This window comes from Phoca vitulina, unplaced genomic scaffold (assembly GCF_004348235.1).
Source record: "Phoca vitulina isolate PV1807 unplaced genomic scaffold, GSC_HSeal_1.0 scaffold34, whole genome shotgun sequence".
In the NCBI taxonomy this organism is placed as follows: Eukaryota; Metazoa; Chordata; class Mammalia; order Carnivora; family Phocidae; genus Phoca; species Phoca vitulina.
The window spans coordinates 18532614-18560527 of NW_022589737.1; the positions used below are offsets into that span (position 1 = coordinate 18532614).

The following is a 27914-nucleotide window of genomic DNA, read 5'->3' on the forward strand; positions in this document are numbered from 1 at the left end:
ATTCAAAGTTGAGTTAACAAGAAAAAACATCACATTAACCAAGCAAAAGAGAAAAATTATGTGGTCATTTATTTTCTTTTCTTTTGGTCGTTTCAAAAGAAGCAGTAAAAGCATCTGATAAAATTCCATATTAATTAATGAGCAAAGTTAGCAATCAGGGATAAAAGGGAATTTCCTTAATCTTTTCAAAGGAATCTACAAAATACCTATAGTAAATATCAGACACAATGGTGGAATATTGAAAGCTTTCTCTTTGCAATTAAGAATGTGAGAAGGATACTGCTTATACCACTTCTCTTACTCAACATTTATAGGAGGCCTTAGGATAATAAAGCAAGAAAAAGAAAATAAAAAGGTACAAAGATATGAAAGTAGAAAACAAACCGTCATTATTTTGATTCTGTATATAAAAAATTCAATAGAATCTACAGGACTGGAACACATGTGCAAATTCAACTGAATATTTTCATGGGAAAACGGTTTGAGAATACTACCTTGCACCATACGCAAAAATTGATTCCAGGTGTAAATGTAAATATGAAAGGTAAAGAGCCAAAGGTTCTAGAAGATAACATAGGATAATATTTTCATAACTTTGGGACAGGCCAAGTTTTAAATAGGATACCAAAAATGTTAACTATAGAGAAAAAGATTCGTAAGTTTGACTGTATTAAAATTAGGAACTTCTGGTTACCAAAAGATACTATTAAGTGAGGAGGCAAGTAAGAGTGGGAGAAGATATTTGCCATATACATAATCAACAAAGGGCTTATATCCAGAATATATAAAGAACTCCTACAAATAGATGAGAATAAAGACAATCCAATAGAAAGTTAGGCAAGGAAATTGAACAGACACTTTACAAAGGAGAATATGAAAACGGCCAATAAATACATGAAAAGTTGCTCAGCTTTATTCACCAGATACATAATTAAGACCACAACAGGAAGTTACTACACACTGACCAGGAAAGCTAAAATTAAAAGACCAATAATACCAAGTGTTGGAAAGAATATATAACAAGAAGAACACTCTTCTTGGGGTGTTAACTGGCTCAAACAGTTAGGAACACAGTTTGGCATTACCGCCTAAAGCTGACCCTGTGCATATCCCATGACCTAGCAATTCCACTCTTGGGAATATACCCAATGGAAATGTGTACACATGTGCACCAAAAGACACATGTAAGAATGTGTTTAACAGTATTATTTGTAATATTCTCAAGCAGGAAATAAGTCAAATGCCTGCCAACAGTAAAATGGATAAATTGTAGTCTCATACTATGGAATACTATAGAGAAGAAAAATGGACCAACTACAGCCATATAAAACAATGTGGATGGTGAACCTCAGAAATAATGTTGAGCAAAAGAAGCCAGACACAAAGAACACATATAGTATGATACCATTTACATAAAATTTACAAATGGCCGCAACTAATTCATGACATTAAAGGTCAGGATAGTGGTTACCTTGGGAGCAAGTGGAAGAAGTGACTGGAAGGGGATGTGAGAGGTACTTCCAGAGTGCCACCAACGTTCTGCTTATTACCTGCGTGCTAGTTACCTGATGCTCCCTTTGTGATAATTCATCCCGCTGTCCAGTTCTGATCTGCACATATTTCTGTATGTATGTCAGAGTGAATAAAAAAGTTGTTTTTTTTTTTTTTTAAACAGGCATAAAATATCACTTGTAGCTCTCTAAAATAGGCAGATCACTGAGGGCTCACGGAGTGTCTAGGGATGAGTCCTAAGCACTTGGATTTTTAAAAAGCATCACCAATAATTCCGGCCTGCACTGGAAGTGAATAGCCATAGATTGAAATACTTCGTGCAACATTATGGATCTCTTTTCCTTCTATGGAAAGGCAGGGCCAAATGACCCACAGACCCACCTTGGAGTCCTATCCAAGGAGCAATATATATATATATTTTTAACCACTCTGTGTACATCAGTATATAGGTATCAGTGTAAGAGTAATCCCTCCCTCAAGGAAAAAATTAACCAACAACTAGCAACTCACCAGTGGGAACACTTCGTCGTCACTAGCCAGGGGACTTGTCATTTCTTTGGTCTGAAATGGCAAAGGTGGTAGTGGAGGCGTCACACTTCGGTTTGGCTCACGATCTTGGCTAAGTCTAGGAGAGAAGGATGGTCCTCGTTTACCGCTACCAAGGACACGGCTTGTTCATGCAGCTAAGGATTTAAATTTCTCTGTTGTCTAACAAGGGGGGAAGCAGGACAAAAGCTCTGGGCTTCTTATCTCGGTGTCTCTTTGAAAATCATCTTCCAGATGAGTCATTTCTAATGATTAAAGTGAACAGGAAACTTGGTAGTTGTTAAAAATATTCTTCTACTCTTATTGCCTATATTGTATCCCTTTCTGTGTTTTACTTTCAGGTCTCTTTGCCATTTAATTAAATAACATGATACCAATTTGGGAAGAATCTCAAAACAGCTCACACTGCTGCCCTTGACAATTCTAAATAATCCTCTTTTTGTATTCTCTATTTCACTTAACCTTGCTGCCTTTCTTAAAAGAATTATGCTTCTTTTTTTTTTTATGCTAGAACAAGTCCTTGTACAATAATTCTAATTCCTATAGGGCTTAATAATTTGTAACATTTTGGGGCGCCTAGGTGGCTCAGTAGGTTAAGCATCTGCCTTCGGCTTAGGTCATGATCCCAGGGTTATGGGATCGAGCCTCGCATCGGGCTCCCTGCTTCGCGGGAAGCCTGCTTCTTCCTCTGCCCCTCCTCCTGCTCATGCATTTTCTCTCTCACTCTCTCTCAAATAAATAAAATCTTTAAAAAAAAAATTTGTAACATTTCTTCAATTTATATCATCTGCTAAACTCTTCCACACTTAGTAGTTGTATGACACTGACCTTGAGCAGGAAACTGTATCTTTCTGTGACTTTAATTTTTTCATTGATAAAAAATGGGTTGTTGGGAGAATTGAACTCCACAGTTGGGATGAAAGGTATAGTACAGAATTGGTTGTGTGTGCTAAAATATAAGGTAGAAGATGAGACTGAATAAAATACCAGTGAGATTTTAAATTTTGGTATGCTGACTAAACAAATGAATAACAAAACAAAAACCCGAACCAATTTCCAGTAAAATTTTATATAAAAACGTCCTAACAGGATGAGCTATTTGGGACTAAATAAATGTCTTTCTGAACATTAATTCATGAAATTGGGGTTGAAATTTAATCAAAATCATCAAAGCCCACGAAAACATAAGAATCCCTTCAACTTAAAATTATTTATTCATTTTTACTGATTATTCAAATTCTCCACAGGTATTGATTTACCATTTTCAAAGCCTTCATATTTTAATTTCACGCAGCTCCAAAAAATTCACATTATTGTTCTCTGTTCTTATCCAAAGACTATCTATCTGTACAGGCTTGTTTCCTATTATGTAAACATTTTCAAAGTGATGCATACAAATAACAATAAAAGTTAAGTGAGACATCTGTAAATTAGGACATAAAAACAAACACAACATGTTTTCCATTTTTACTTATCTTGAAATATATCTTTTTTTAAATCCGTTCTTCCAAACCATAATTACCAGGGAAACAGAACAGCAAATTAAACTGAAATAACATGGTTTATGATGTGCACGTTAAGATGAAACATCCCACAATTCAGATAGAATTGCAACAATTGCAGAGTACATGTGCATAGAGTCTCCAGCTAAACCTTTTAACCTGAGTGAGGCTACCACCTATACTTCAAAGCACAGTGGGAAAACATAAGATAATTATAGAAGGGACTCAAGAAATATATATCTCCTTGTAATCTCAATTATACAAAGATTTCAGGGAAAGTATTATTTGTCCTGAATTTTCTACAGAATTATTTCAACTATCCATTTTGCTTTGGATGTATCGATACAGTTGTGTTAATTCTTAAAACTTATATATGAACATGCTTTTTACTGTAAGAGTCATAAAATGTAAAGATTGAAAGGGAAGACTCCATTATGGAGTAAAATCCTTTTGCTTTAAATCGTCTTTATATCTGAAAAGTTCTTCTTCTAGAATGCAGCTATTCAAATACTTCATAAAACCACCTTGCAAAAAATGCTCAGTCTATCAATTTAAAAGCTATCTTAAAGGTTATTTCCAAAGGCTTTTATTTCCTTCTCACAAGCTGGTCTTTTCAGTTAGCTTTTCCACAGGCCCTCGTCCAAGGCCTCTGCCTACTTCGGCCAGGAGGGCAGGACCCAGTTGTTGCTGGGAGCAGAACTCTGCCCCCTTGAGACCTTGGAGTCAATTGTCTGCAGTTTTCAGAGTTGTCTGACTGTACGTCCATTCCTGGCCCTCTGTTAATTTTCCCTGGGCTACAAGATAATGTCCTCAGCATGGAACAGGATCCTTTCACAAGTGCTAATTTGCCTGCTCCAGCCTCACCTTCTAACACTCCATGTGATGCTCCCTGGTCTATGAACTCCTCATTCTCCCTGGCCCACAACTCTTTAGCCTGCTATGTTTTGCTCCTTATTCGGTAACACCTTGGTACAAAATTTTCTCAACTTACTTTTTTTGCTTCTAGATGACTATTCATTCCTTGACGAGGGATTCTGTGAGAGTAGTTATGACAAACCTACCGACTTTGTGGTTTTCTTAGTATTAGAATCTTTTTATTTATTAAACTAGATTTGAAGCAATTTTAATGATTAATATCTGTGATCACTAAGCTCTCTCCAGTACATGATGTAACCTTTAAAACCATACATTGACTTTTACGTATGTATCATATATAGAGATGAAACCCCATTTATTATAAAATTGAGTTGTCATTAAAATTTAATTGCTCTGGATACCACTATTCCAAATTAGCTTGTAAATTATCCTTAAACTTCAAAACTCTAACTTTTAAAAACTTTAAAAATATTCAATACATTCTCACCAAATTCAATTACGTCTTACTCATAATTTTTTTTTAAGTGCTGAATAACTTTCTTATCGGAAAGCAAATCTGTTGGAATATCCTAAAATGCTTTGCATTTTAAGTGGATGAGCATGAAGAACTTATTACTTCTAATAGGAATGAAACAACAACAAAAATTGGTTTACTTCCGAGTGGATAAAAGATTATTTAAAAATGTATTATGTGAAATAAGTTAATCAGAGAAAGACAATTATCATATGATTTCACTCATATTGGAATTTAAAAAACAAAACAGAGGATCACAGGGGAAGGGAGGGAAAAAGAAAATAAGACGAAATCAGAGAGGGAGACAAACCATAAGAGACTCTTAACCATAGGAAATAAACTGAGGGTTGCGCGAGGGGTGGTGGGTGGAGGGATGGGGTAACTGGGTGATGCGCGTTGGGGAGGGCATGTGATGTGATGAGCACTGGGTGTTGTATGCAACTGATGAACCCCTGAACTCTGCCTCTGAAACTAATAATACACTATATGTTAATTAATAGAATTTAAATAAAATTTAAAAATAAAAATGTATTATGCGAATCTTCCTCAGCTAAAAGGAGGAAGTGGCTAAAAGTTAGACTCGAAAATTTTGTGGGGGGCACCTGGGTGGCTCAGTCTGTTAAAGCGTCTGCCTTCGGCTCAGGTCATGATCCCCAGAAGCAGTTGGGGTCCTGCTTCTCCCTCTGCCTGCCACTCCCCCTGCTTGTGCTCTCTCTCTCTGACAAATAAATAAAATCTTAAAAAACATGTTTGTGGAACACTGTCTTCATATAATTTTACCTAAAAGCTTTCTCCTTTCTAAAATAGTTTAATGAGACCTCACTGCATTAGCCATTGCTATGTAAATATGACTCCGTATTTTCCGATGATTTTTATGCCTAATGAATATATATAGCTTTTACTATTTGGCTTCACTGAGCTGTGCGAGGGAAAGAAGGAACATTTCATTTTTCACTTGCTAAAATTAATAGACATGTACTTTACAGCCCTCCACTGCTGAGCCCGCTGTCCTTGCAACTCAACAACACTTTCCCCATAGCGGGTTCTACATGGTAATAATTTATTCAGAACATTTGAAATGCTGTTTCTTTTAAAAATCAGGTCACTGGAGAACACTGAAATCAGACAAGGCATTAAAACAAATTTAATGAAACTTTCAGCAGATGAGACTGGCAGGACACAAGGCTCTGCAGCGGGGATAGTAGTCCAAACTGCTTATTAAGATAATCTCCTGCTGAGCATTTTACCTCTTGTGTTGCTTTCTGTGTCCCCTACGGTCTTGTTTTTGTTAGGTGCTTTTAACACATTCTGTGCCGCCCAACAAAGAAAAGAGGGGGCAATCCAAACAATAAAATTACTTTTTAAAAATAATAAAAGGCAGAGTAACTGCCTTTTAAATAACAACTCCTGGTACCTTCATCTAAGGCTTAAGGCTTTCAAAGTTATTCCCAACAAGCAAGAATAGGAAACAATGTTCTGCCCCTAATGGGGGCTCAGTACAGGCCAGTCCTGACTAACATCCACGGGAAGACCCTTTATCATATCTTTAGGGGCCTGCTTTTCTCTTGACAAGGAAAAAACCGTATACATGGGTTCGTGATTTGACCCACGGAGAAATAAATCTGTAGAGTAGGGAAGCACTTTGAGAAGGGTTTATTCTATATTAGGAAAAATACTTCTATGCCACAATCAAAATGAGCCCCGTTTTGGACAGATTTTCGGTTCTACTGGCCAGCAGGCATGAGCACATTCACCGGAGGGCTGGCCCATGGCTCTGCCTCAGTGACCTGTTCCATCCGCACCCCACCCCCCCAGCCCCGGCCAGAATGCTCCCATCAGTTGTTTTTTAGGGTAGCAGCCAGCCTGCCCTCATTTCCTTCCTGAACTACTTGAAGAAAGGTTATTAATTTAGCACTTTTGAATGCTGGCTGTTTCTTGCATCGGGTTAGAACATATCCTCTAACACAGGGCTGAGGTGATACAGGTAGGAGAGACACACACGACATCCGCAAGAATGTTGAACAGACATATTTTTTGGTATGTCCCATGGATTTACAGATTCAGCCGCCTGTAGAACTGGGCATGCTTAGTTATAAAGATGAGCCTGGCATCACCCCTCCTCCACAGGACTATCTCTGAGGAAATGTCAGATTCAGCCATTTGGCCATCAACACCGACTTTTTAGGCACTGTGAGTTGTTGAAGAAGTATTCATATTATTATAAATGCTAAAAATTTTGTTAGTAATAATAATATCAGTAAGAATAGCTAACATTTATGGAAATATGTGGTTTACATGGAACTATGTGTTCTTCTCTAATTCTCACAAAAAAACCTTGTAATTATTATCCCTATTTATCAATGGGAAATTGAGGATCACAAAGGTTAAGTAAATTTCCCAAGGTTGTAAATATTACGTTATATGAAAACAGTATGCAAGGCTTTCCTGCTAAGTATTATGAGTTCTTGAGCAAAAGTTGTACTGAAGTTGGGTCCTATCAATTTACCATTTCGCGGCACCACGAAATGTCAATAAATCTGATATTGAATAAGTTTGAGGAGTGTTGCACACCACATCCCTTCTTGAACCTCACAAGGTACATTAGCATATTAATGACTCAGAGCTGTCCTGCTAGAAAAGAAACTTGTTTATTTTGCTGAGAATTTTCCAAGTCTTGAAAAAGAGTGAAAAGTCTCCAGAGACAGATTTGATTCCATAAATATTTTATTAAAGTTGAATAAATTAGTCTGATTTTAGAGTTGACATATTTACTTAAATTTTGAACTAAGACACTTTAAAAGGGGATCATGTGGATAGCAGATATTAATTCTCCACATGCCTCTCTTCACTCAGAGGAAACCTCTCACCCCTTGCCCAATTCTTCCCCGAGGAAGTGACCACCGCTTTGTGGCTGCTGCAGGAGCGTCGGTATAAAGACTGTGTTTTGAAGTTAACTCGGAAGTGACATTGTCCTATATTTCTACTTTGAACAATATATGTAACATATGAAAATCTAGTTTTTCTTATGACATTAAAAAATATTTGCTTGTATATTCTGTTGCCACATCAGTGTCTAAGAAGGGTCTGAAGTGACGAAAATTCACTCTAACACTACCCATTTCCCTGTTAGATTTCGAAAGCTATCGATAGCACAGAATTTCATATAAAACAACAGGTCTATACTACGCATTCTCACTGTAAAATAAAATTTAAACAACTGAAGAGCAAGTTTATAAAATTCTATTTTGAATTGTTTCAAAATACATTTCTATTAAATGTGCATACATTTGTGTCCTCATATAAGGGAGTTAACATACCTATCTTCATGTTTTTCCATTTTTATTTGGTTTTGATAGGTGTACAGTCCCATTTCCTCATAGGCATTTTGGTTAGCCCATGCTGATTTGCCATTGGCATGAAGTTTTGCAAGATCATTTCGGAGCCTTTCATTCTCATATTCCAGTTTGTTAATAGATGTATGCCTTGAATGTTCTCTGTTAGTAAAGTCCATACTCTAGAGAATAAAAAAAAAATCACTGAAAAACTGTTCCTTATAAGTGATGCATATTTTCTGTGCATTTAGACATGTCTGTTGGAAGGGGTCTTCCACTGGAGTCCAAAGATACAGCTCTACTCCTGTGTACCTCCTAAAGCCCCTTCCCGCTCTCACCTCCTCACAATACAGATACTCAGTGACAGGTGCCACTGAACACTTCACAAGAAAAGCAATGCATACACTAGTGTCCGTGCTCACGTACGCATTAGCATTCTCTGTATCTAGAACAGATCGGCTGGATTAAAGAGTTTTCATGTTTATAGGGTATGCCTTCTGGTGTTAATAACGGAACCAGAATTAACATACATTTCAATTTTGAAAGACTTTTTCTCTGAGGACAATAACACGTCATTATAGAAAATCATATACTGATTCCCCACTGTTGGGTGACGCAACAAATTATATACAAAATCCATATAGACTAGAGTCTGCTTCTGGACCATTTTAAAGAGTCTGCTTCTGGACCATTTTAAAGAGTCTGCTTCTGGACCATTTTAAAGAGTCTGCTTCTGGACCATTCTAAAGAGTCTGCTTCTGGACCATTTTAAAGAGTCTGCTTCTGGACCATTCTAAAGAGTCTGCTTCCGGACCATTCTAAAGAGTCTGCTTCTGGACCATTCTAAAGAGTCTGCTTCTGGACCATTCTAAAGATCTCACAGCTGAGATGGTGCCAGTACCACAGTTTTGAGGAGTGTGGCTCCATGATGAAGTTTTACTATCTGGTATGTGCCACCCAATTTTTAATGTGTCTTAAGAAGAGAATGTGAAACATGTTTAAATCACAAAATGAGTGGTTTAGAGCAAGAACAAAAATTTCTGATGCTTTTTGAATTAAATGCTCTAAGAAGTTTCTTAGGGAGAATCTAAACTTTTCTTCTCGCAAAGTTTTAAAAAACAGGATATATTCTCACAAGAAAACTCATGAAAATGCTTTAAATGAGTCTACATAGTCCTTTCTGGTCCTATGATGTAGGTATCTATGAGTCATGTAGTTGCTGATTCAACAATACTTCTAACAATACGCTTCTAGCACAAAAAGCGTAACATGGATAAAGTATCATTTTTGAAGCTCCAAACTTCTGTGGTTAAAAGCTCATTAAGACTATAGATGAAAATGGCTTAGAACTTCTATTTTGAAGTTTCTAAATAAAAGGCTTTGACATGGAAGACATTTCATGGGCTAGGCACCCCATAAGTCATTACAATTTTTTTTGACGAAACTGCACGTTCTAAATTATTCATATACTATCGTATTAGTATCAGGATTGACAAATAAGTGTAGAAATGTATATATATTAGGTATTAAAAATGTTTACCTATTTGTTCTATTTTTTTGCTTCCAAGGCCAAGCCTGCTTACTACATTTTCTGTTTACTGCCTAATGTGTTATAGAAGCTCATGAATCTGTAGAATGAAAGAAAATTCTCCAGGAGGGCAAATTCCCCCAAAACAATACAGGAAGGGTTATGTGTTTATACAGCTATGTATCAAGGTGCCCTTTGGAAAAGAAGGACCTCTGACGGTATTTCTCTGCTTGGTAGGCCCTTGCCTTTAAGTATGCCTTCACATTTGCTCATTTGAGATACACCAGTGCAGATAAAAGAGTAATCTGTACTATGCGCTACAAGAGAAAGGATTGGTTATTATAAAATGAGAGCAGATTTGCAATACATATAAAGGAGGTGGTCTTATAAAATTTTGCCCTTCATAAGGAAAATACTCATTTGAGCAGATCTGGCCAAGAAAGGTCATGGAAAAGATCCAAAATTTTACTCCTAAAAAAAATAATCTATTCATCAAAATATATAATTCTTGATGGTCTGCTGCTCAGTTATAACTTTATTTAAGCTTTTTCTATAAAATTAGATTTCATCTGTGATTCTTTTTGGCCCAGTGTTGGTTTAAAGTAATTAAGAATGAGAGGAATAATTTTTTAAAGACTCCATAATTTTCTACATGCACCATAATTAAATAAGTGTTGTGAGCATGACCTGAAAAAATTACATAGGTGATGTATTTACATGATTTATATTTAAAAGCATATTCTATTTTCCTTGACAACATTTTGGGGCTTTCTCATTTCATGTTTCTTTTAAATATTTTTCTAGTAATTTCAGGAAATAATCCTCCACTAGATGGTTATCATGTGAAAATAGGCACTGATTAAATTCTATCTCTGTATTTCTGATGGCTTATTTTATAGGCCTATTATTCCAAATTTTTCCCCCAAATTTTAGGGGTTTGTAGTTTTAACCCATTGCTTCATTCTTGAAAAGGCAAAACCTCCTAGTGCCTACATGCTTTGACATGAGGCCAGTTGAGTTACTGAGGTGTTTGAATAGTACTTTATATATACACTTTTTCTTTTAAATTCATGTATATTCAACAATAATAGGCTAAGAAAGTATTTCTACAGAAGGACCAGCTTTAATCATGTTTTATGGTTAGTATATTAATTTTTAATATGTAAATGGATGGATTAGATACTTGTGAGGGTACTAATTTTTTAGGTTAATATTTTATTTGGCAAACTTTATGGATAGTGAAGGGCAAATTAGTTAAAAATTACCATAAATTCTGAGTTCTGATTAAGTCTGATTTTATGATACCTTTCTTAAATGAAGGAAAATTTACTAAATATACTTATGGGTCTAAGGTAATATGGAATCACAAAAAACTATCATGATAAACTTGATTTTTTCAATAGCTACCCAGGAGGAGAATAAAGGTCAACTCCTCACACTTGTCTTTATGTAATCGTTCTTGCACAAATCCAGGAAAACATCTTCTTCAGAGCTACTTCTGTTGCTATTTTAAGCAGCTCATGAGACCTGAGGAGAACTTACATACCAGGTGGTTAGTCTCATCAGCGGATTCTGCCGAGGAAAATGCGAGCTGCCACAGCCCCAAGCATGCAACGGGTAATAACCGAGTGCAGGACCCACTCTTACTCCTACCTCTGGGGGAGGGCCTTTTTAAAACTTTCTTTCCCTAAGTGTGAGTAAGCAGGGTGCTTCAAAGTTAGTCAAGCAGAAAATTCACGAAGTTCTAGTGATTTTGAAATGACCTACCTTAATATCAGTTATTTCGCTTGTCTAGGAAGGAAAAACAAATAATTATTGTTTGAATATTATCCAAATACCACATATTTCAGAAAACCTAAAAATAATGATGTAAACATTTTGTTTCTTATTGCTTGAGGTAAAATTTCAGTGCCCATTCTTTAATTCCATGTTTATTTATCCATTCCAATTATTTCAGAAAGAATTAACTATCTCATGGGATTTTAACACATAACAGATAAGAGTTTTCTTTAATGTGAAATCTTTCAAATAATGAATGCTAGATAAGTCACATAATAGATTGCATACTCTTAAAGAACAACGAGTTATATTTGCTCTTTTTTTAATTCAATAGACACTTGAGATCTTTCACTTTGGGGAGTGGCTTGACTATTTAAATTATCAAAGTCAATGCCAAACCTTCACGTACAAAAAGTAAAAGGGAGCAATTATAAAGTCAACTTTCTATATGAATTACAATCCTACATAAAGTGTATGCGATTAAATACTATTTTAATAAGGCATCACACTGAGGGCCATTCATCAGTGGCATTCCATTTTATGATATCCAATTAACCAATCTTTAAACAAATACACACTGTACATACATATATATATGTGCTGAGTGCTACAGAGGTGATCAAGTATGAAAAAGTGACCCTGCCTTCACGGAAAATACAATAAAACTGAGTAGACGAAATTAACATGTATGAAAAAATAGTGACTCATATAAAGTGTAATTATGTATTAAATTATGTTACACCAAGTTGAACTCAAATGTTTTCTGAATCAACGAATGGCAACAACTACTGGACTAAGATCATGTAGGTGAGATAAAACAAAGCTCTGGCAATCTCTTTAATGACGTGAGCAATAATTTCCATGAAAATTTATTCATGCCTCTTACACTACAGGTGAGACCCACAAATCCACAAGTATTCGAGCCTTACCCTATACCAAACCCTGTATGAAGAAGTATAAAATATAGTACACTTCTTCCCTCAAGGAGTCTATGACTGATGAGACAAGACATACAAAAACAATTAGAAAATAAAAGAAGACAATTCAAAACTTGATGCTAAATTGTTATACCTGTTAAAGTCAAAGAAGAAGTAAATGGAGCCTAGAGTAATTGAAGATGAATTCATGGAAGAGATATAATTTAATCTAGGTCTGAAGGGACTGGTAGGATTTATAAAGTACAACTATGTCTTTACTTTGTTAAGGAAAGGAAAGCATTCAGGTGGAGGGCATATAATGGATTCATTCACTCATTCCCTCACTCACTCACTCATTCACTCATCTAACAAAATATTTTTTCACTGCCTCCTGCATTCAGGCACTGTACTAAGTGCTTGGCTACAATGGTAAACTAGGACCATAACTGCCCTCAATGAGCGTACTGGGTAGGGGTTGGGTAGCTGACAAGATATAGGCAATTTTACCATTGTACTATGATGGATGTTATGATGGTTTCAAGGACAGACACTTAACAGAGCAGAGGAAAATCAAAGAAGATTTTGTATGACATGTAAAATTTATGCTGAGTTACCTGAAACATTAATAGGGAATGGCTACGTGAAGTAGGAAAAGGGAATTTTTAGCTAGAAGGAAAGCACGTGTGAAGGCCTGGAAGCAAGAAAGGGCATGAGAAAGGACCATCACATACACAGATGAGGCTAAGACAGGCCTAGCTCTAGCAGAGGATTTGTGTAGGTCACTAAAGGGAAACAAAGTGGGAGAGCCAGATTAAAGAAGCAATGGAATATGAAGAGTTCTGACTTCCTATTGGAAACTGAGCACATGTTCTTGAAAGGAAGGATAACACAAGGAAAGGTTATGTTAGAAAAGCACGTCGTGTATGAGAAGTGGAGAGAGCTTGGAAGCCACTGGGTACTGCAGAGGAAGTAACCTGGAGTGGTTGATGGATCTAGCCTCTAAGGGGGAGCATACTGCCAGAGAAACAAAAGTCAACAGCAACATTTGGGGAACGAGTAGAGGCAGGTACAGGAGGGTGAGAAGCCAGTGAATAAAACAGAAGAAACAGAGAACCACAGGATATTATAACAGTTAGTATCATGCATTTGGAGTTATTCAAACTAACTTACAACCTATGTGATCTTGGGCAAGTTGCCTAAAAACTTAAAGATTTCATTCCTTTTTCTGTGAAATGAGATCGTCACACCCAACCACCATATACTCATTATAAGGATATAGATAGACACTGATATATGTAAAGTATTCAGCAGATTATAAGGCATGTATGTGATAAACACTAAATGAATCAGTAGCAGCTCTTTGTTATTACACAGTTCTCCCAGTTTCCCTGAATCTTTCTCATCCCTGGTCTTTGTACATTCTATTCTCTCACCATGATTCTTTCCCACCAATCTGTCTGGTTGACTGCTCCCCAGATGCCTTTTATTGCTCCCAAGACAGGGTTAGGTAACCCCTATCAGGGTCCCTGAATTCTGAGCTTTCCTACCACTCTCTAGTGTAATTATCCAGGTAACTGTCTATATCTGGTAATATATGGTCTCCTTCTACTAAGTTTCACGAATTCAAGGATCTTGTCTGACTTATTCACAACGCTCACATACTGCCAGATACACAGTAGGCATAATCAATAAATATTTACAGAATGAATGAATGAATGAATGAATGAAAACATTCTGTGGTGACTGTGGCATGCAATAGACAGAGAACCGAATAGGGAGCCCAGAAATAAACCCACACAGTATAGTCAACTAATCTTTAATAAAAGCACCAAGAACACACAGTGAGGAAAGGATAGTCTCTTCAATAAATGTTGGGAAAACTGGATATTCACAGGTGAAAGAATGACACTAGACCTCTATCTTCTACCACTCTTAAAAAAATTAACTTGAAATGGATTAAAGACTGACATATCAGACCTGAAACTGTGAAACTAGAAGAAAACAGATGGGCAACAGACACTTGATATTGGTTCTGGCAATGATTTGTTGTATATGACACCAAAGCACAGGCAACAAAAGCAAAAGTAGACAAGTGGGCCTACATCAAACTAAAAAGGTTCTTGCACAACAAAAGAAACAATCAAGAGAGTGAAGAGGCAACCTACAGAAGGGGAGAAGATATTTTACTTAGAAATTATTTAGAAAGTATTGAAACTATTGTCACATAGAATCCAGGAATATGTCAAAATTGTTAAAGTAAGACTGGGGTTGAATTTTGTCCCCCCAGCAAAAAGAAGATATGTTGAAGTCCTAACTCCTAGTACCTCAGGACATGGCCTTATTTGGAAAAAGGATCTTTACGTAGGCAATCAAGTGAAAGTGAGATCACTAGAGGGGGCCCTAATCCAATACGACAGGTATTCTATAAATATTAGGGGAAATTTGGACACAGAGAAGGACACGCATGGTGGGAAGATGATATGGAGAAACAGAGAAAGGCTGTGTGAAGACAGATACAAGGAGGATGCCTTGTGAAGACAGAGGACAGGAATGATGTATCTATAAGCCATGGATTGCCAAAGATGGCTGGCAAATCACTAGAAGCTATCAAGAGGTGAGGAAGAACCATCCTCTACAGGTTTCAGAGGCAGCGTGGTCCTGTTGACACCTTGATTTGGGGCTTCTATTTCCAGAACTGTATGACAAGAAGTTTCTATTGTTCTAAGTTACCTGGTTTGTGGTACTTTGTTATGGCAGCCCAAGCAAATGAATACAATGACCAAGAAAGTTTATTCCAAAAATTCAACGATGGGTCAGTATCAGGAAATGTGTCAACCATAGTCTATTATACATCAACAAATCAACAGACAAAACCCACATGGTGTCATCTATGCTGTAAAGGTATTTGATAAAAGCCAGCAGCAAATCTTAAAGACTCTGAGTATACTAGGAATAAAAAGAATTAAAGCCATAATCCAAGAACAAATATTATTCTAAACAGTAAAACTCTAAAACAATTTCATCTAAAGTCAGAAATTAGACAGTTTTGTCAGTAATCACTCTTATTATTTCATATTCTCTTGGTTTAAGCAAATGCAGTATGGCAAAAAATAACTGATATGAACAGTAGAAAAAAAGAGTTGAAGTTATCTATTTTTGTTAAAATGACTGTATATCTCAAAAAACCCTAAGAACCCCTAATAAAATGCCCACTAGAATTAAAAGACAGTCTGGCTTTTTTACTATATTAGCAATAAGTTCTTATATGGAAAGAGGAAAATATTCCACTTATAACAGTGACAAGAATTATAAAACACCTAAGCATAAATTTTAAAAAGAAGGCACAGAACCTATACAAAGAAAATTGTAAGATCTTATTGAAGAGCATAAACTGAGATATGAAGAAATGGAAAGCCATGTCATATTCCTGGACTGAGAAAACTTACTATTATAAAAGTGTCAATTCTTTTTATTTTTTAAGATTTTATTTATTTGTCACAGAGAGAGAGAAAGAGAGACAGACAGCGAGCACAAGCAGGGGGAGCGGCAGGCAGAGGGAGAAGCAGGTTCCCCACTGAGCAAGGAGCCCAATGCAGGGTCAGGACCCCGGGATCATGACCTGAGCCGAAGGCAGACGCTTAACCGACTGAGCCACTCAGGCATCCCAAAAGTGTCAGTTCTTTCAAAATTATATGTAAATTTATTTTGATTCCAAATAAAACCCAACAGGAAATTATCTGGAGAAACTGGATAAATTGAACTTAACTTTCATATAAAAATTTAAATTGGGTTTTTGTTTTATATCATATGTAAAATTATAATTCAAATGGATTAAAGACTTAGATGAAAAAATGTAAAATTCATTGAAGACACTCTAACAAACAGTGTATACTGTCAAGAAGTTGGAAAAACCATGTTATTCCAGGAAGAAAATTCAGAAGCTGTAAACAGATACATGTGTCTGACAGATGGAAGTGTTTTTTTAAGGTTTTATTTATTTATTTGACAGAGAGAGAGAGTGCACAAGCAGGGGGAATAGTAGGTAGAAGCAGCGGGAAAAGCAGGCTCCCACCAAGCAGGGAGCCTGATGGGGGGCTCGATCCCAGGACCCCGAGATCACGACCTGAGCCAAAGGCAGATGTTTAAACAACTGAGCTACCCAGGTGCCCTGACAAAAGTTGAAAACTTTTTGTATGGTAAAAAGATATAAATAGAATTATAGGCAATAAATTTAGGAAACTGCTGTTGTAAACTGACAAGAAAAAAACATCCTAATAGAAAAATGAGCAAAGAATATAATTCATAGTCCACTGCCAATAAATATACAAAAATATACTCACTGTAGCCAGGGAAGTAGAAATTAAAGTACTACTGAGAAATCACTTTACACCCATCAGACTGACAAAAATCTAAAAGAGTAATAAAACCTCTTGCTGCTAAGGAGGAAAGAAAAAGGTGCGCACATACAGAGACGGGAGAAATATGATCTGACAACAAATGTTTTAAAATTAAAGTATTCAGGGGCACCTGGGTGGTGCAGTTGGTTAAGCATCCGATTCTCAGTTTTAGCTCTTTGCGATCTCCGTCATGGGATCAAGCCTCACAAGGGGCTCCATGCTCAGCACGGAGTCTGCTTCAGATCCTCTCTCCCTCAGCCCCTCCTGCCTGTGTGCTCTCTCCAACAAATAAATCTTAAAAAAACGCATATGTTTTCATTCAGCAATTCCTTTTTTTTTTTTTTATAAAGGGAGAGAGAGGGCGGGCAGGCAGAGGGAGAGAATCTTAAGCAGGTTCCATGCCCAGCGCAGATCCCGGGGCTCGATCTCACGACCCTGAGATCATGACCTGAGCCAAAATCAAGAGTTGGACGCTTAACCGACTGAGCCACCTAGATGCCCCCAGCAATTCCATTCTTAGGAAGCTGTTCCAAGATATATGTATGAGGATGTTTTTTACAGTATTATTTATTTGTGCAAAAATCTAGAAAGACTTGAATTAATTTCAAATGAATTGGTTCTGAAAAACAGTTGAATAAATTTTAATACATTTACATCATGGGTTATTATTAAGCCATTATACAAAACGAAATAGACCTAAACAAGTTGATTTGTAAGGATTTGCAAAGGATATTGCTGAGTGAACAAAAACAAAACACAGAAAAGTGTGTATAATGTAATCCAATTTTTAAAAAAGTTAAAACCCCAAAATAGGTATATGACTACATACCTATGTGTATATATATTCACACACACACGAGTTCATAGATACGAAAAAGTACAAAATGACACATACTGAATAGTTAACCTGTGTTATCTGGTAGATGGGGTATGAGGGGGGTAGAGAAACAGAGCAAAGGAGAAAGGGAAAAGCAAGAAAAAAGAGACTGCATGAAAATCACTAGTGTAAGTTGTGATGCAATTTATTAAAAATTCTATATATTCTACATGAGTATATATTGATTTTCCTAAGAAATGAGGGAAAAAAAGATGTTTTCCTCCTGTCTTCTAGAGATGTCCATGATATATAGTTAAAAAGCAGTTGAGAATAATGTACTTATTATACACTTATTTCTGTAAAGGGACGCTCAGCTCATCCCTTCTATATGTGTGCACGAGCCAGAAAAAAGTTACAGAAGGCTACACACTAGTTTGTTAGCACTGGATATCTCTGGAGTCCAACCTGGGATTGGAGATAGCAGTGGGATAATTAGCTTCTTCTTTACATATCTTTATGTGTTTTATTTCTTGAAAAAAACAAATCAATGAAGAAAGCCAAATGCCTATCCAAGCCAGTGTGAAGCAGGCTCAGTGTGGGCTGTGATGACGCAGAATTCACACCGAAAAACATTTAGTTTGAAATAAAAAAAAAAATAACACAAAAACCATTTTGTGAGAGGGAAAAAAAAGATACTCATGGGGGCAGGACCCAATTTAAATTTTTGTGTGTCAAGCCTTTAGAAATAAGAGTCCTAAATGTCACACAGATTTTATGTAACAGATAGGGAAACCATATATACTTTCCTTTTTATCCATCTGTCCTCCGATCACAGAATCTGTCACCAGGGCCAAAGAAGGCAGAATGCTTGAAGAATGCTTCTAACTCTCTGATGCTAGAACACTTACCATTATGGGAACGAGAACCTACTCTCACAGAAATACAGCATCATGGAGAACCCCTACTCCAACTTCCTCATGTCATAGCTGAGGAAACTGAACTGGCCACCCATGCTCATCTTTTATCCTCTCCATTCTCTCAATGGCAGGGACATTATTTTATTTTAGAATTTTCTCTCAGAGCAAATAAATGCTAAAGAAGTAACAATGGTATTTCCTTAGTTTGATAAATAAAAGTTCTCCTATCTACATATAAAAACCCACCTTCAAGGGCTATATTGAGCTAGGGAAATGAAAGGCACAGAGCCTGTTTTAGCTGCCCTGTGTTAATCTATAGAGTCAGTGGTTCAAACCACAAGGTCAATCCTCAGTCATTCATTTGTTCATCCTCCCTTATATTCAATCAACATCCAGTGAACACTTACTATACCCCTGACATTTTGAGGTGCTGGTGCGACAAACATGAATAAAACGTGGTCCCTGTTCACCATCCAGTCGGGAAGTGACAGGCTACCAAACAAGTGAGACCAAAATACAAACCAAGTGTGGATGGACCAGTTCACTCTGACTGGGGTTTCAGGGGTGGCTTCATCAAGGGTAAGGCTGACATGTGAGTCAGGCCATGTAAGATGCAGGATTTCAGAGATAACAGCAGGAGCAAAAGCAAGCACGTAGCATGTTGGAGGAAACGATCAGAATTTAGCCCAATCCAAGAAAAGAGCAAAGGAGAAAACTCGAAATTCAAATGTTCTAGGCTGAGGATAAAAATTAAGTTTAATCCAAGTGCAAGATAATTTGCCGCCCAACCCCTGCCTGCCTGACACACAGGAAATGCTTAGTAAATAAGGTCTGGGTAAATCCTGACTAACTCTGTAATCTCTCGGTTCGATTTACTGAATGATTTCAGCGTTATTACCATGTACCGTCCGGGGTCTAAATCTCCCATCATTCCTTTCAGGTGTGTGTTTTCCTTTTGGACAGCTTTATATCTCATATCTGAGACCTGAAAGCAGATCGGTAGGTAAAAGTGAGTGTAAAATACATAATAAAAGCTCACAATTGTATTAAAATTAATTTTATTAACCTAAATGTTTTCTAAGTGTAGTGAAGAGAAACACTGATTAGGCATGATCATCCTAAATCAGTATTTGCATTCAGTTCTCTCTTTGGCAGCCCTCACTTAACCCTCCTTTCCTGATCAGTGCTAAATTAAAAACACATACTGACAATAACAACTCATTTACTTTTTTCTTTCCAATTCTAAAATTCCATTTCTCACTTCTATTTTCTATTGTATGCAAATAAGCACCAGAAAAATCACAACTTATTTTTATTTTTTAAAGATTTTATTTATTTATTTGACAGAGAGAGACACAGTGAGAGACGGAACACAAGCAGTGGGAGTGAGAGAGGGAGAAGCAGGCTTCCCGCTGAGCAGGGAGCCCGATGCGGGGCTCGATCCCAGGACCCTGGGATCATGACCTGAGCCGAAGGCAGATGCTTAACGACTGAGCCACCCAGGCGCCCTGAAAAATCACAATTTAAAAAAAAACGCTCCAATAACACTGCCCATGGAGTTCTTCACTACCTAATTAATTTTTACAATATGCAAATGTAACTTTTATATTTAATTTTGTTCTTTCTAATATGTCTGCCAAGCTACCCTCTTTCTTTTTGGTGACTATTTCATTTCGTCTAATGTATTTATTTTTCCCTGATTTCTTCTATTTGACAGTACTTAGACATAGTATCTGCTCTTTTATCATATAGGCCTCATTTCTATATAAAACACTTCCCTTGAAATGATTTACTTTCATAGATTATAAAATATATTCTCCTTAACAAAAATCTAAAAACATAGAAAAATATAAAGATGAAAATAAGAATCATCCATAATCCAACTCCCCAGATCCCTGCTAACACCTCTCAATATCTTTTCTGAGGGGCGCCTGGGTGGGTGAGTGGTTAAGCGTCTGCCTTTGGCTCAGGTCACAATCCCAGGGTCCTGGGATCGAGCCCCGCATCGGGCTCCTGCTCAGCAGGAAGCCTGCTTCTCCCTCTCCCACTCCCCCTGCTTGTGTTCCGTCTCTCGCTGTGTCTCTCTCTGTCAAATAAATAAGTAAAATCTTTAAAAAAAAGTCTCTTTTCCTACACAGGTACAGCCTATGCTATTATCCCCTCTATGCTGTGTTCCTGTGTACTGTACAAATTAATCACAGTTTAAGGTTTATAACTGGACAAAGGCTGACTCTCGTTTTTATAATACACAGGGTTTAAATAGCCATCTTTTTGGTGAAGTGACCCTCAAATGCCTAGAAAGTTATAGAATGGTGCTCTCAAAGCCTCTCGATTTGGAGAAAAAAAAAACAAAAACAGATAACAGGTCACCAATTTGATGATGAGTGAGGGATTGAGGGAATTTCAAAAGAAATAGGAAGAAAGGAAGGGAGGAAGGAGGAAAAAAGGAAGGGAGGGAGGACTTTGAAGTTACTTGCAGGATTTTAACAGCAGAATGGTATAATTGCTGTTTGTTTACCATGAACCATGCTGTACATTGAGTCAATGTTCAGTAAATATGGACTAATTTTCATGTTTCAACATCCTTTTTTAAAACCCCAAGATATGGGGTGCCTGGGTGGCTCAGTCGGTTAAGCATCTGCTTTCTGCTCAGGTCATGATCCTGGAGTTTTGGGATGGAGCCCCACATCAGGTTCCTTGCTCAGCGGGGAGCCTGCTTCTCCCTCTGCCCCTCAACCCGCTCTCATGCTCTCTCTCTCTCAAATAAATAAAATCTTAAAAAAAAAATCCCAAAATAAATACATAAAATTGGGGTGAGAAGTATCCACAAAAAGCTGGAATAGAGGCTTTTTTTTTTTAAAGACAAAAATATTAATGGAACTACAGGACACAAATTCAAGAACAAATCTTTGACTAGAGCATACTGTGGGAGGTGATCAAAATATGGGTCACAAGGAAATGTTAGGATGAGATTTAATGCAATTATCTTGTGTCGTCACTTTTGCCCTCGTTCTGTTTTGATGACACTTTGCATTATTTTGTAAAGGCTTTATGTGGCTCCAGCAAGCATTTCTGTGAGGCTAGTCTCAGACTGAACACTGAGAAATGCAGTGCTTTGCTGGTCATCGAGGAAAACCACGGTCTGCACTGGGCAAGACAGTGACCCGGACAAGGGCTGTCCTGCCCGCTTGCGTACCTGTTGTTTTGCTAACATTTTTTCTTTTATTTCTAACTCCATTTTTAACTGTCTTTCCAGAAGGGCAGCTTTCTTCATGATAGTTGCTATAGTGATCTCCTTCTGATGAAGCTCCTCTGTTAGGTCAGAGATTTCGTTCCTCATTCTTTCCTGCTCAGAGCCATGGTACTCTTCCTCCTGATAGAGTTGGCTTCTTATCTGCAGCAGAGACATTCCGGCAAATATTAACAAATCTTTTTATTTATCAAGCAGCTTAAAGCTTGTGTTCAGTCTTCCTGTCCTTTGGCAGGCCCCACTTTACCCTCCTTTTCCGATCAATGTTGAATTAAAAACAGATACTTAAAATAAATGACTCATTTAACTTTTTTCCTTTCAAATTCAAAATTCCATTTCTCACTTCTATTTTCTATTGGATGCAAATCGTCACTTACTACTGATGCTACTTTGATAACTACTTTGACAGGAAGGTGAAGAAAATATTATCAAGCACTTACCTCCCAGCATAACTGAGGGATAATTAGTATACAAAAACTGCACGTAATTATCGTAGACAGTTTGGTGAATTTGGACATACACTCATGTTACTATCACCACAATCAATATAATAATCATACCCATTACCTCCAAAAGTTTCTTTGTGTTCCTTTTTTTGCTTTAAATTTGTGTGTGTGTGGTAAGAACACTTAACATGGGATCTACCCTCTTAAAATTTCAAGCGTCAACTATAGACACTGTGCTGGAACTTCATACCCGTCAAACGACCACTGCAGAATGCGTGGTGGAAAAGCCTTAGACCCACTAACCAGAGGCGGACGGACCAAGCATGTTTTTAGGGAGAAAAAACTGGCCGAGAAAGGTTAAGTGACTTGCTCAAGGTCATAAAGCTATTAACTGGCAGAGCTGGGACTAGAACCTAGGACTCTTAGCTTTAAATTCAGTGCCTTTTTGACTAACCTGTGTGTACTGTTTATGACTAAACAGTATGTTTTTCAGAATCATGTTATAATAAATTTCAAACTTAATGTGTGTCTGAAAATGCATCACCTCCCTGCCCTTAAGCCTGTGGAGTCCCTTGTTCCTAAGCAGGTTAGGCCTTCCCCGTCAGCAACCTCTGGATCAGCTTGGGCTCCTCCCTACCCTTGTTGTGCCGACTGCACTCAGGCAGCAAATTCTGTCCCTTGCACTTCAACTTCTAAATCTCTCCTCTGCTCTCCATTTCTACTACTACTGTCTTGATCCAGCCTCTTACCACCTTTCTAGAAATCATTCACTGTCTCTAATTCTTGAGATTTGAAGATAAAGTGAATAGTCAGCAATCTCAAGAAAATCATAGTCCATTGGGGGAAACAAAAATCAACAGTTACAACACAGAGTAGCAATCCACGTCAGCGGTATGTGGTGGAGGGGTCCTTAACCCAGCCTGGGGATGTCAGGATGGGCTTCCCAGAGGGGGGGTGGACATCAGACAAATACTGAAGGACGAATGGAAGCCAGATGGAAGGCAGGCATGGAGAAGGACCCAGGGCAACGAGTGCAGGGAAGACTCTGGGGATGAAAGAATGCACGCCCAGTGAAGCAAGACGAGTCTCGGGTGGCTGGGACGCGGCGTGTTGTGAGAAATAAGGCTGGAGAGTTTAACGGAGCCCATCCATGAAGAGATTTAAATGAATTTCCTCAGGGCACTTACTTCTAAAATTGATTTTTTTTTTTCATTTAATCTTTAAAGATTTCAGGATCTATCTGTAAAAGAATAAGGGCACTCTTTCTTTTTTTAACATAGCCAGAACACCAATATAAGATCTTAAAAATATTAGCAATTCCTCAATATCATCAAATATCCAGGAAGTATTCAAATTTAAAAATGTATCAGGACTGTAATGAATGTTTTTTGTTTATCTGAATTGGGATCTAAATATGGGGACTGGCTCATATCTTTATAAAGCCCCTCTTTTGTGTGTGTTTGTGCGTGTTCTATGTAGTCTACATACATCATCTCATTTAATCCCAGCAACAGTTCTCTATTTTGCGGAATGAGAAGTTAAGTACGTAACTTTTCACAGTCACATTCCTGGCGATAGGCAGTCTGATTCCAAGACCTTACCCACCATGCTACGTAACCCCTATGAGCCGAACCCTGGAAGGTTGTTCACACAGTGGAAAAAGCTACCGTGGGATGACCTAATGTGGAAAGGATGCATGTCCCGAAGGAAGACCTGATCTGTCCTCAGCTCTATACCACCAACCCCTCATGTGATTCTATTCCTATTATTAATATTTTTAGAGTTTCAGAGTTGGGGGGCGCCTGGGTGACTCAGTCGGTTAAGCATCTGACTCTTGATTTTGGCTCAGGTCATGACCTCAGGGTCGTGAGATCGAGCCCCATGTTGGGCTCTGCACTGGGCATGGAGCCTGCTTAAGATTCTCTTTCTCCCTCTCCCGCTGCCTCTCTCTCTGCCCCTTAAAAAAAAAAAAAAAAAAGTTTCAGAGTTGGACATGACCTTAGGGGTCTCATGGTCCAACCCCAACCCCATCATTGAACAGATGAGAGAGAGAGAGAAAAAAAGACTCCCAGGGAAGGGAATGGACTGGGCCCAAGTTATCCAGCTCCTAGGAGCAAAAGGGAAGACTGGGAGAGAAGAGTACAAAATACCCTCACCCCAAGGACAGTGTTACAAGTCTCCTTTCATCTCCAGTCTTCTCTGATTTTTTTCTTTACAATTTATTTGATGAAACAACGGGGTTCTTCTGTGGTTTATCCCAGTTTGGATTTTGCTGATTGCATCCCTGTTGTGTAGTTAACAGTTTCCCTTAAAATGGAACTTTCAAAATGTAAAAAAAAATGAATATACTATTATGAAAAAGGAGTAAACTGTTTTTATTACTTTCAGAGCATTTAGATATTAAAACAACATGCTCTACTGCAAAGCTTCCCTCTAAATGAGATTAATTTACCGAGCTCTAAATGACTTTTGGCTTTATTAAAAATGTCAATTTTATCACGAAGTACATGACAAAAATAGTTCTACACTGAAAAAAGAGAAAGAAATAAAACACTTGCAAGATTCCTAATACATGGTTCTTGTTGCTTTTATTACAAGAGAACGAAAATGCTCTCCAAAAACACTTCCTGGGAGCTATAGCTATTTATACACAATTCATTTGTTACCTTTTCTGCACAGCAGTGCATTATCTAGAGGTCTCCAAGAGCCTATGAAGAGAATTTGTGCCTAGTATTCTCTCCTTCCATATTGAAACTATGCGATGTCAGTAGATTCCTTGTTATTCAAAGTGTTACTGAGTCTATGAGGTTAAGAACAGTGTAACTATACTTCAGGTGGCTTTAATCAACCTTTGTATCATAATGCCTTCATTGGGGATACCAGCAAAGAAAGAGTTTTTTAAAGTTACATGTTTAAATAGCAGTGAAATCAATTTCATGGGATGATGTGAAAAATAAAAGGAAAATGATCATTAATTCATAACAACTTTTCTACACTTAATTTAAAGCTACTTGACAGTCAGCTCTGTGGGAGACAGGATTTGTCTTTTACATCACTGCATTTCCTACAAAAACAAGCAGAATAGCTGTAGTCCTACTAGATGCTCAATAAATATATGTTGAATTTATACAAATGGCCACTGAATTTATGAGCTGATACAATTATGGGAGACCTTCACCTTGATATTGATTCATTTGTTCTCCAAATATTTATTTTCACTTTTGTATGTCAGGCTCTGTGCTGGGATAGATGATGATTCGAAGCCATGTCCAGGTTTTCCCTACTTTTAACAACGGTTTAGATCATATAACATTGAATATTTAGGTGTGATCCTCAAACCCAAAGACCAGAGATGTGGGTAGTAGCCATGATAAGCTCATGGAAAGGAAGCCCCTACTGGATTTTGCTAGAGGGAGAAGAGAATATACTTTTTGTAGAGAGTTGAAAACCACAGGTTTTCTAGGACAGGGCCCAGGCTTATTCATCCTTGTGTTCCTAGCTCCTGGCAGATTACCTGGCATGGGTTAGGTGCTCAGGGACAAAAGGTAACCAATAACAGTAGCAGCCTTCCCTCACTAGGCGCCTCCTCTGAGCTAGGAAGGCCCTGTTCTAAGCTCTTTATATGCATTTTTTAAATGGATTTTAACTTAAGGGAAGAGTATGAGCTCTGGAGTCAGATTGCCTGGATCTGAACCTGACCTCTGCTGCCCAGTAGCTGTGTAATATTGGGGGAAATTACCCAACTTCTCTGTGCCTCAATGTCATCAAATGTAAAAAAAAGATAGTATTAGTACCTTCCTTATAAGGTGGTTGTGAGGAATCAATGAGCTGAGATTTGTTAGGCCCTCAGAGAGTCCCTCCTGGCCCATGGGGAGTGCTATTTAAGTAGCAGGGTTATTGGTATCCCCTTTAAGCCTCATCACAGTTGTATGAGGCAAGTGCTAAGGATCCCACCCCCATCCTAGAAATGAGGAGCCTGAGCAACTTGCACAGGCAACTTCCCCGAGCTTAGGTACCTACTAGACGGTTGGAGGCCTGAGTCTGGGCTCTCACACTTCTTGCCATAAGCTACTTGCAATGAAGCCACAGTCTCCCAGTGGCACAATGAAGACCTAAGGTTTGTGTTTGTTACAGCATCATGCAGAAGAATGTCGGAATTAGCAGCCTGGTAGGTTATTATCTTAGGGGAAAATATAGAAGGGAAAAGAAGGGAATGAAAAGGAAGGTTTTTTTCCCCCTTTTGTGTTCAGGGACTTCAGATCTGCCTGGAAGAATGAAGCCCATTATTTTCCATACCTTGTTCAATTCTTTTTCATGATTTGGTTGATCTAGGGTCACTGAAAACAGCTCTTTCCTTTTCCTTTCTGGTTCTTTAGTAGAAGGTGAATAAGATGATTCAAGTCTACAAATTAAATAATGTGAATAAAAATTAACCTTAACTTGGTAAACTCTCATGATTATATTGTTAATTTACACTATTGTAGGTTGCAGAGATAGATTATTAGTTTATTGGAAATATTTCTAGTTCCAGATTGCAAATTCTAATACATTCAGATCCCCTAAGTATTTACATATTTAACTGAGTGCAAACAGTTTGAGTGAAAAAAAAGGTAACAATTAAAATGGAATTTCAATTATGTCTTGAAAATTGGCAGAATACTGGGTTTGCATATATAGATAAGATTTTTATATAAGAAGACTGTTTCCTATAATAAGATAGCTTGGGAACCCCTTAAAAAAAAAGGAAACACATCTAACTTGCTTGTACATCATGGAAAGGAACCATGTCAGGAGAAGTCTGAGGGGAGCAACTACTCCATAAAAGTGACCCAAAGTGACTAAATCTGACAGTCTACCCACAGAAAGCTCAAATACATCTGTTCTTTGGCTGCTTAATTTATAAAGTGGAATTGCCATCACATATGGATACCAGAGGGGAAAAGCAGAAACTAGTATAAAAAGTACAATTTCTACAGGAAGTTTGGAGAAGTACAAGCAAGTTCACTTCTAGATCAGGAAAGCTGATAAATGAAAAATCATTAAAACGGAAAATAAAGATAGCCAGGCCAGGACAGTAGCATGCTTTCTATTGCTTGACTAATCTGGTCAAGTCTGGCGTTTTGAGGAATGTGCCTACCTGTAAGTGAATACAAGTTCAGATTTCCAAAGAACTTTTTAAAAGGTTCCATAAATCACAAACTTAAACCACACAAAACAAAATCTGAGCAATGATAGAGAAATAACTGATGTAAACATTGAAAATAAAGGGATCTTTTAAAAGGTGTAAATTTATAGTGATATCTTGAGGTACTTGTATCTAGACCGGGTTGCCTTTCTTCTGATTATCAAATATATGTGTTAACTGTAGAAAACAGAGTGTACCAGAGTATATGCTGCTATAATGTTATCATCGGGGAAAAAGCATTGTTGGCATTTTTGTGTATATTAATTGTCTTTTTTTCTATGTATGTGTGTATAAATACATGTTTCCCATACAGTTAGAATGTACAGTACACATTATTTTTCAGTCCCCTTTTGTTTCCTACTCAGTAATATAGTGTGAGCATTGTATCCAATATTC

The 27914-nt window shown here is 37.5% G+C and overlaps 1 protein-coding gene across 1 annotated transcript in view; it reads right to left on the reverse strand.

The window, feature by feature from the left end:
• The window catches only part of DEUP1 (deuterosome assembly protein 1), a 202557-nt gene that overhangs the window by 7850 nt on the left and 166793 nt on the right, over positions 1-27914 (reverse strand). Inside the window, exons 10-15 of the mRNA XM_032426313.1 lie at positions 26630-26735; positions 21834-22031; positions 19536-19622; positions 11578-11601; positions 8268-8464; positions 2023-2137 (exon numbers count right to left, since the gene is read on the reverse strand). Coding sequence (XP_032282204.1) covers positions 2023-2137; positions 8268-8464; positions 11578-11601; positions 19536-19622; positions 21834-22031; positions 26630-26735 — 727 coding nt within the window. The remainder of the gene's footprint in view (positions 1-2022; positions 2138-8267; positions 8465-11577; positions 11602-19535; positions 19623-21833; positions 22032-26629; positions 26736-27914) is intronic.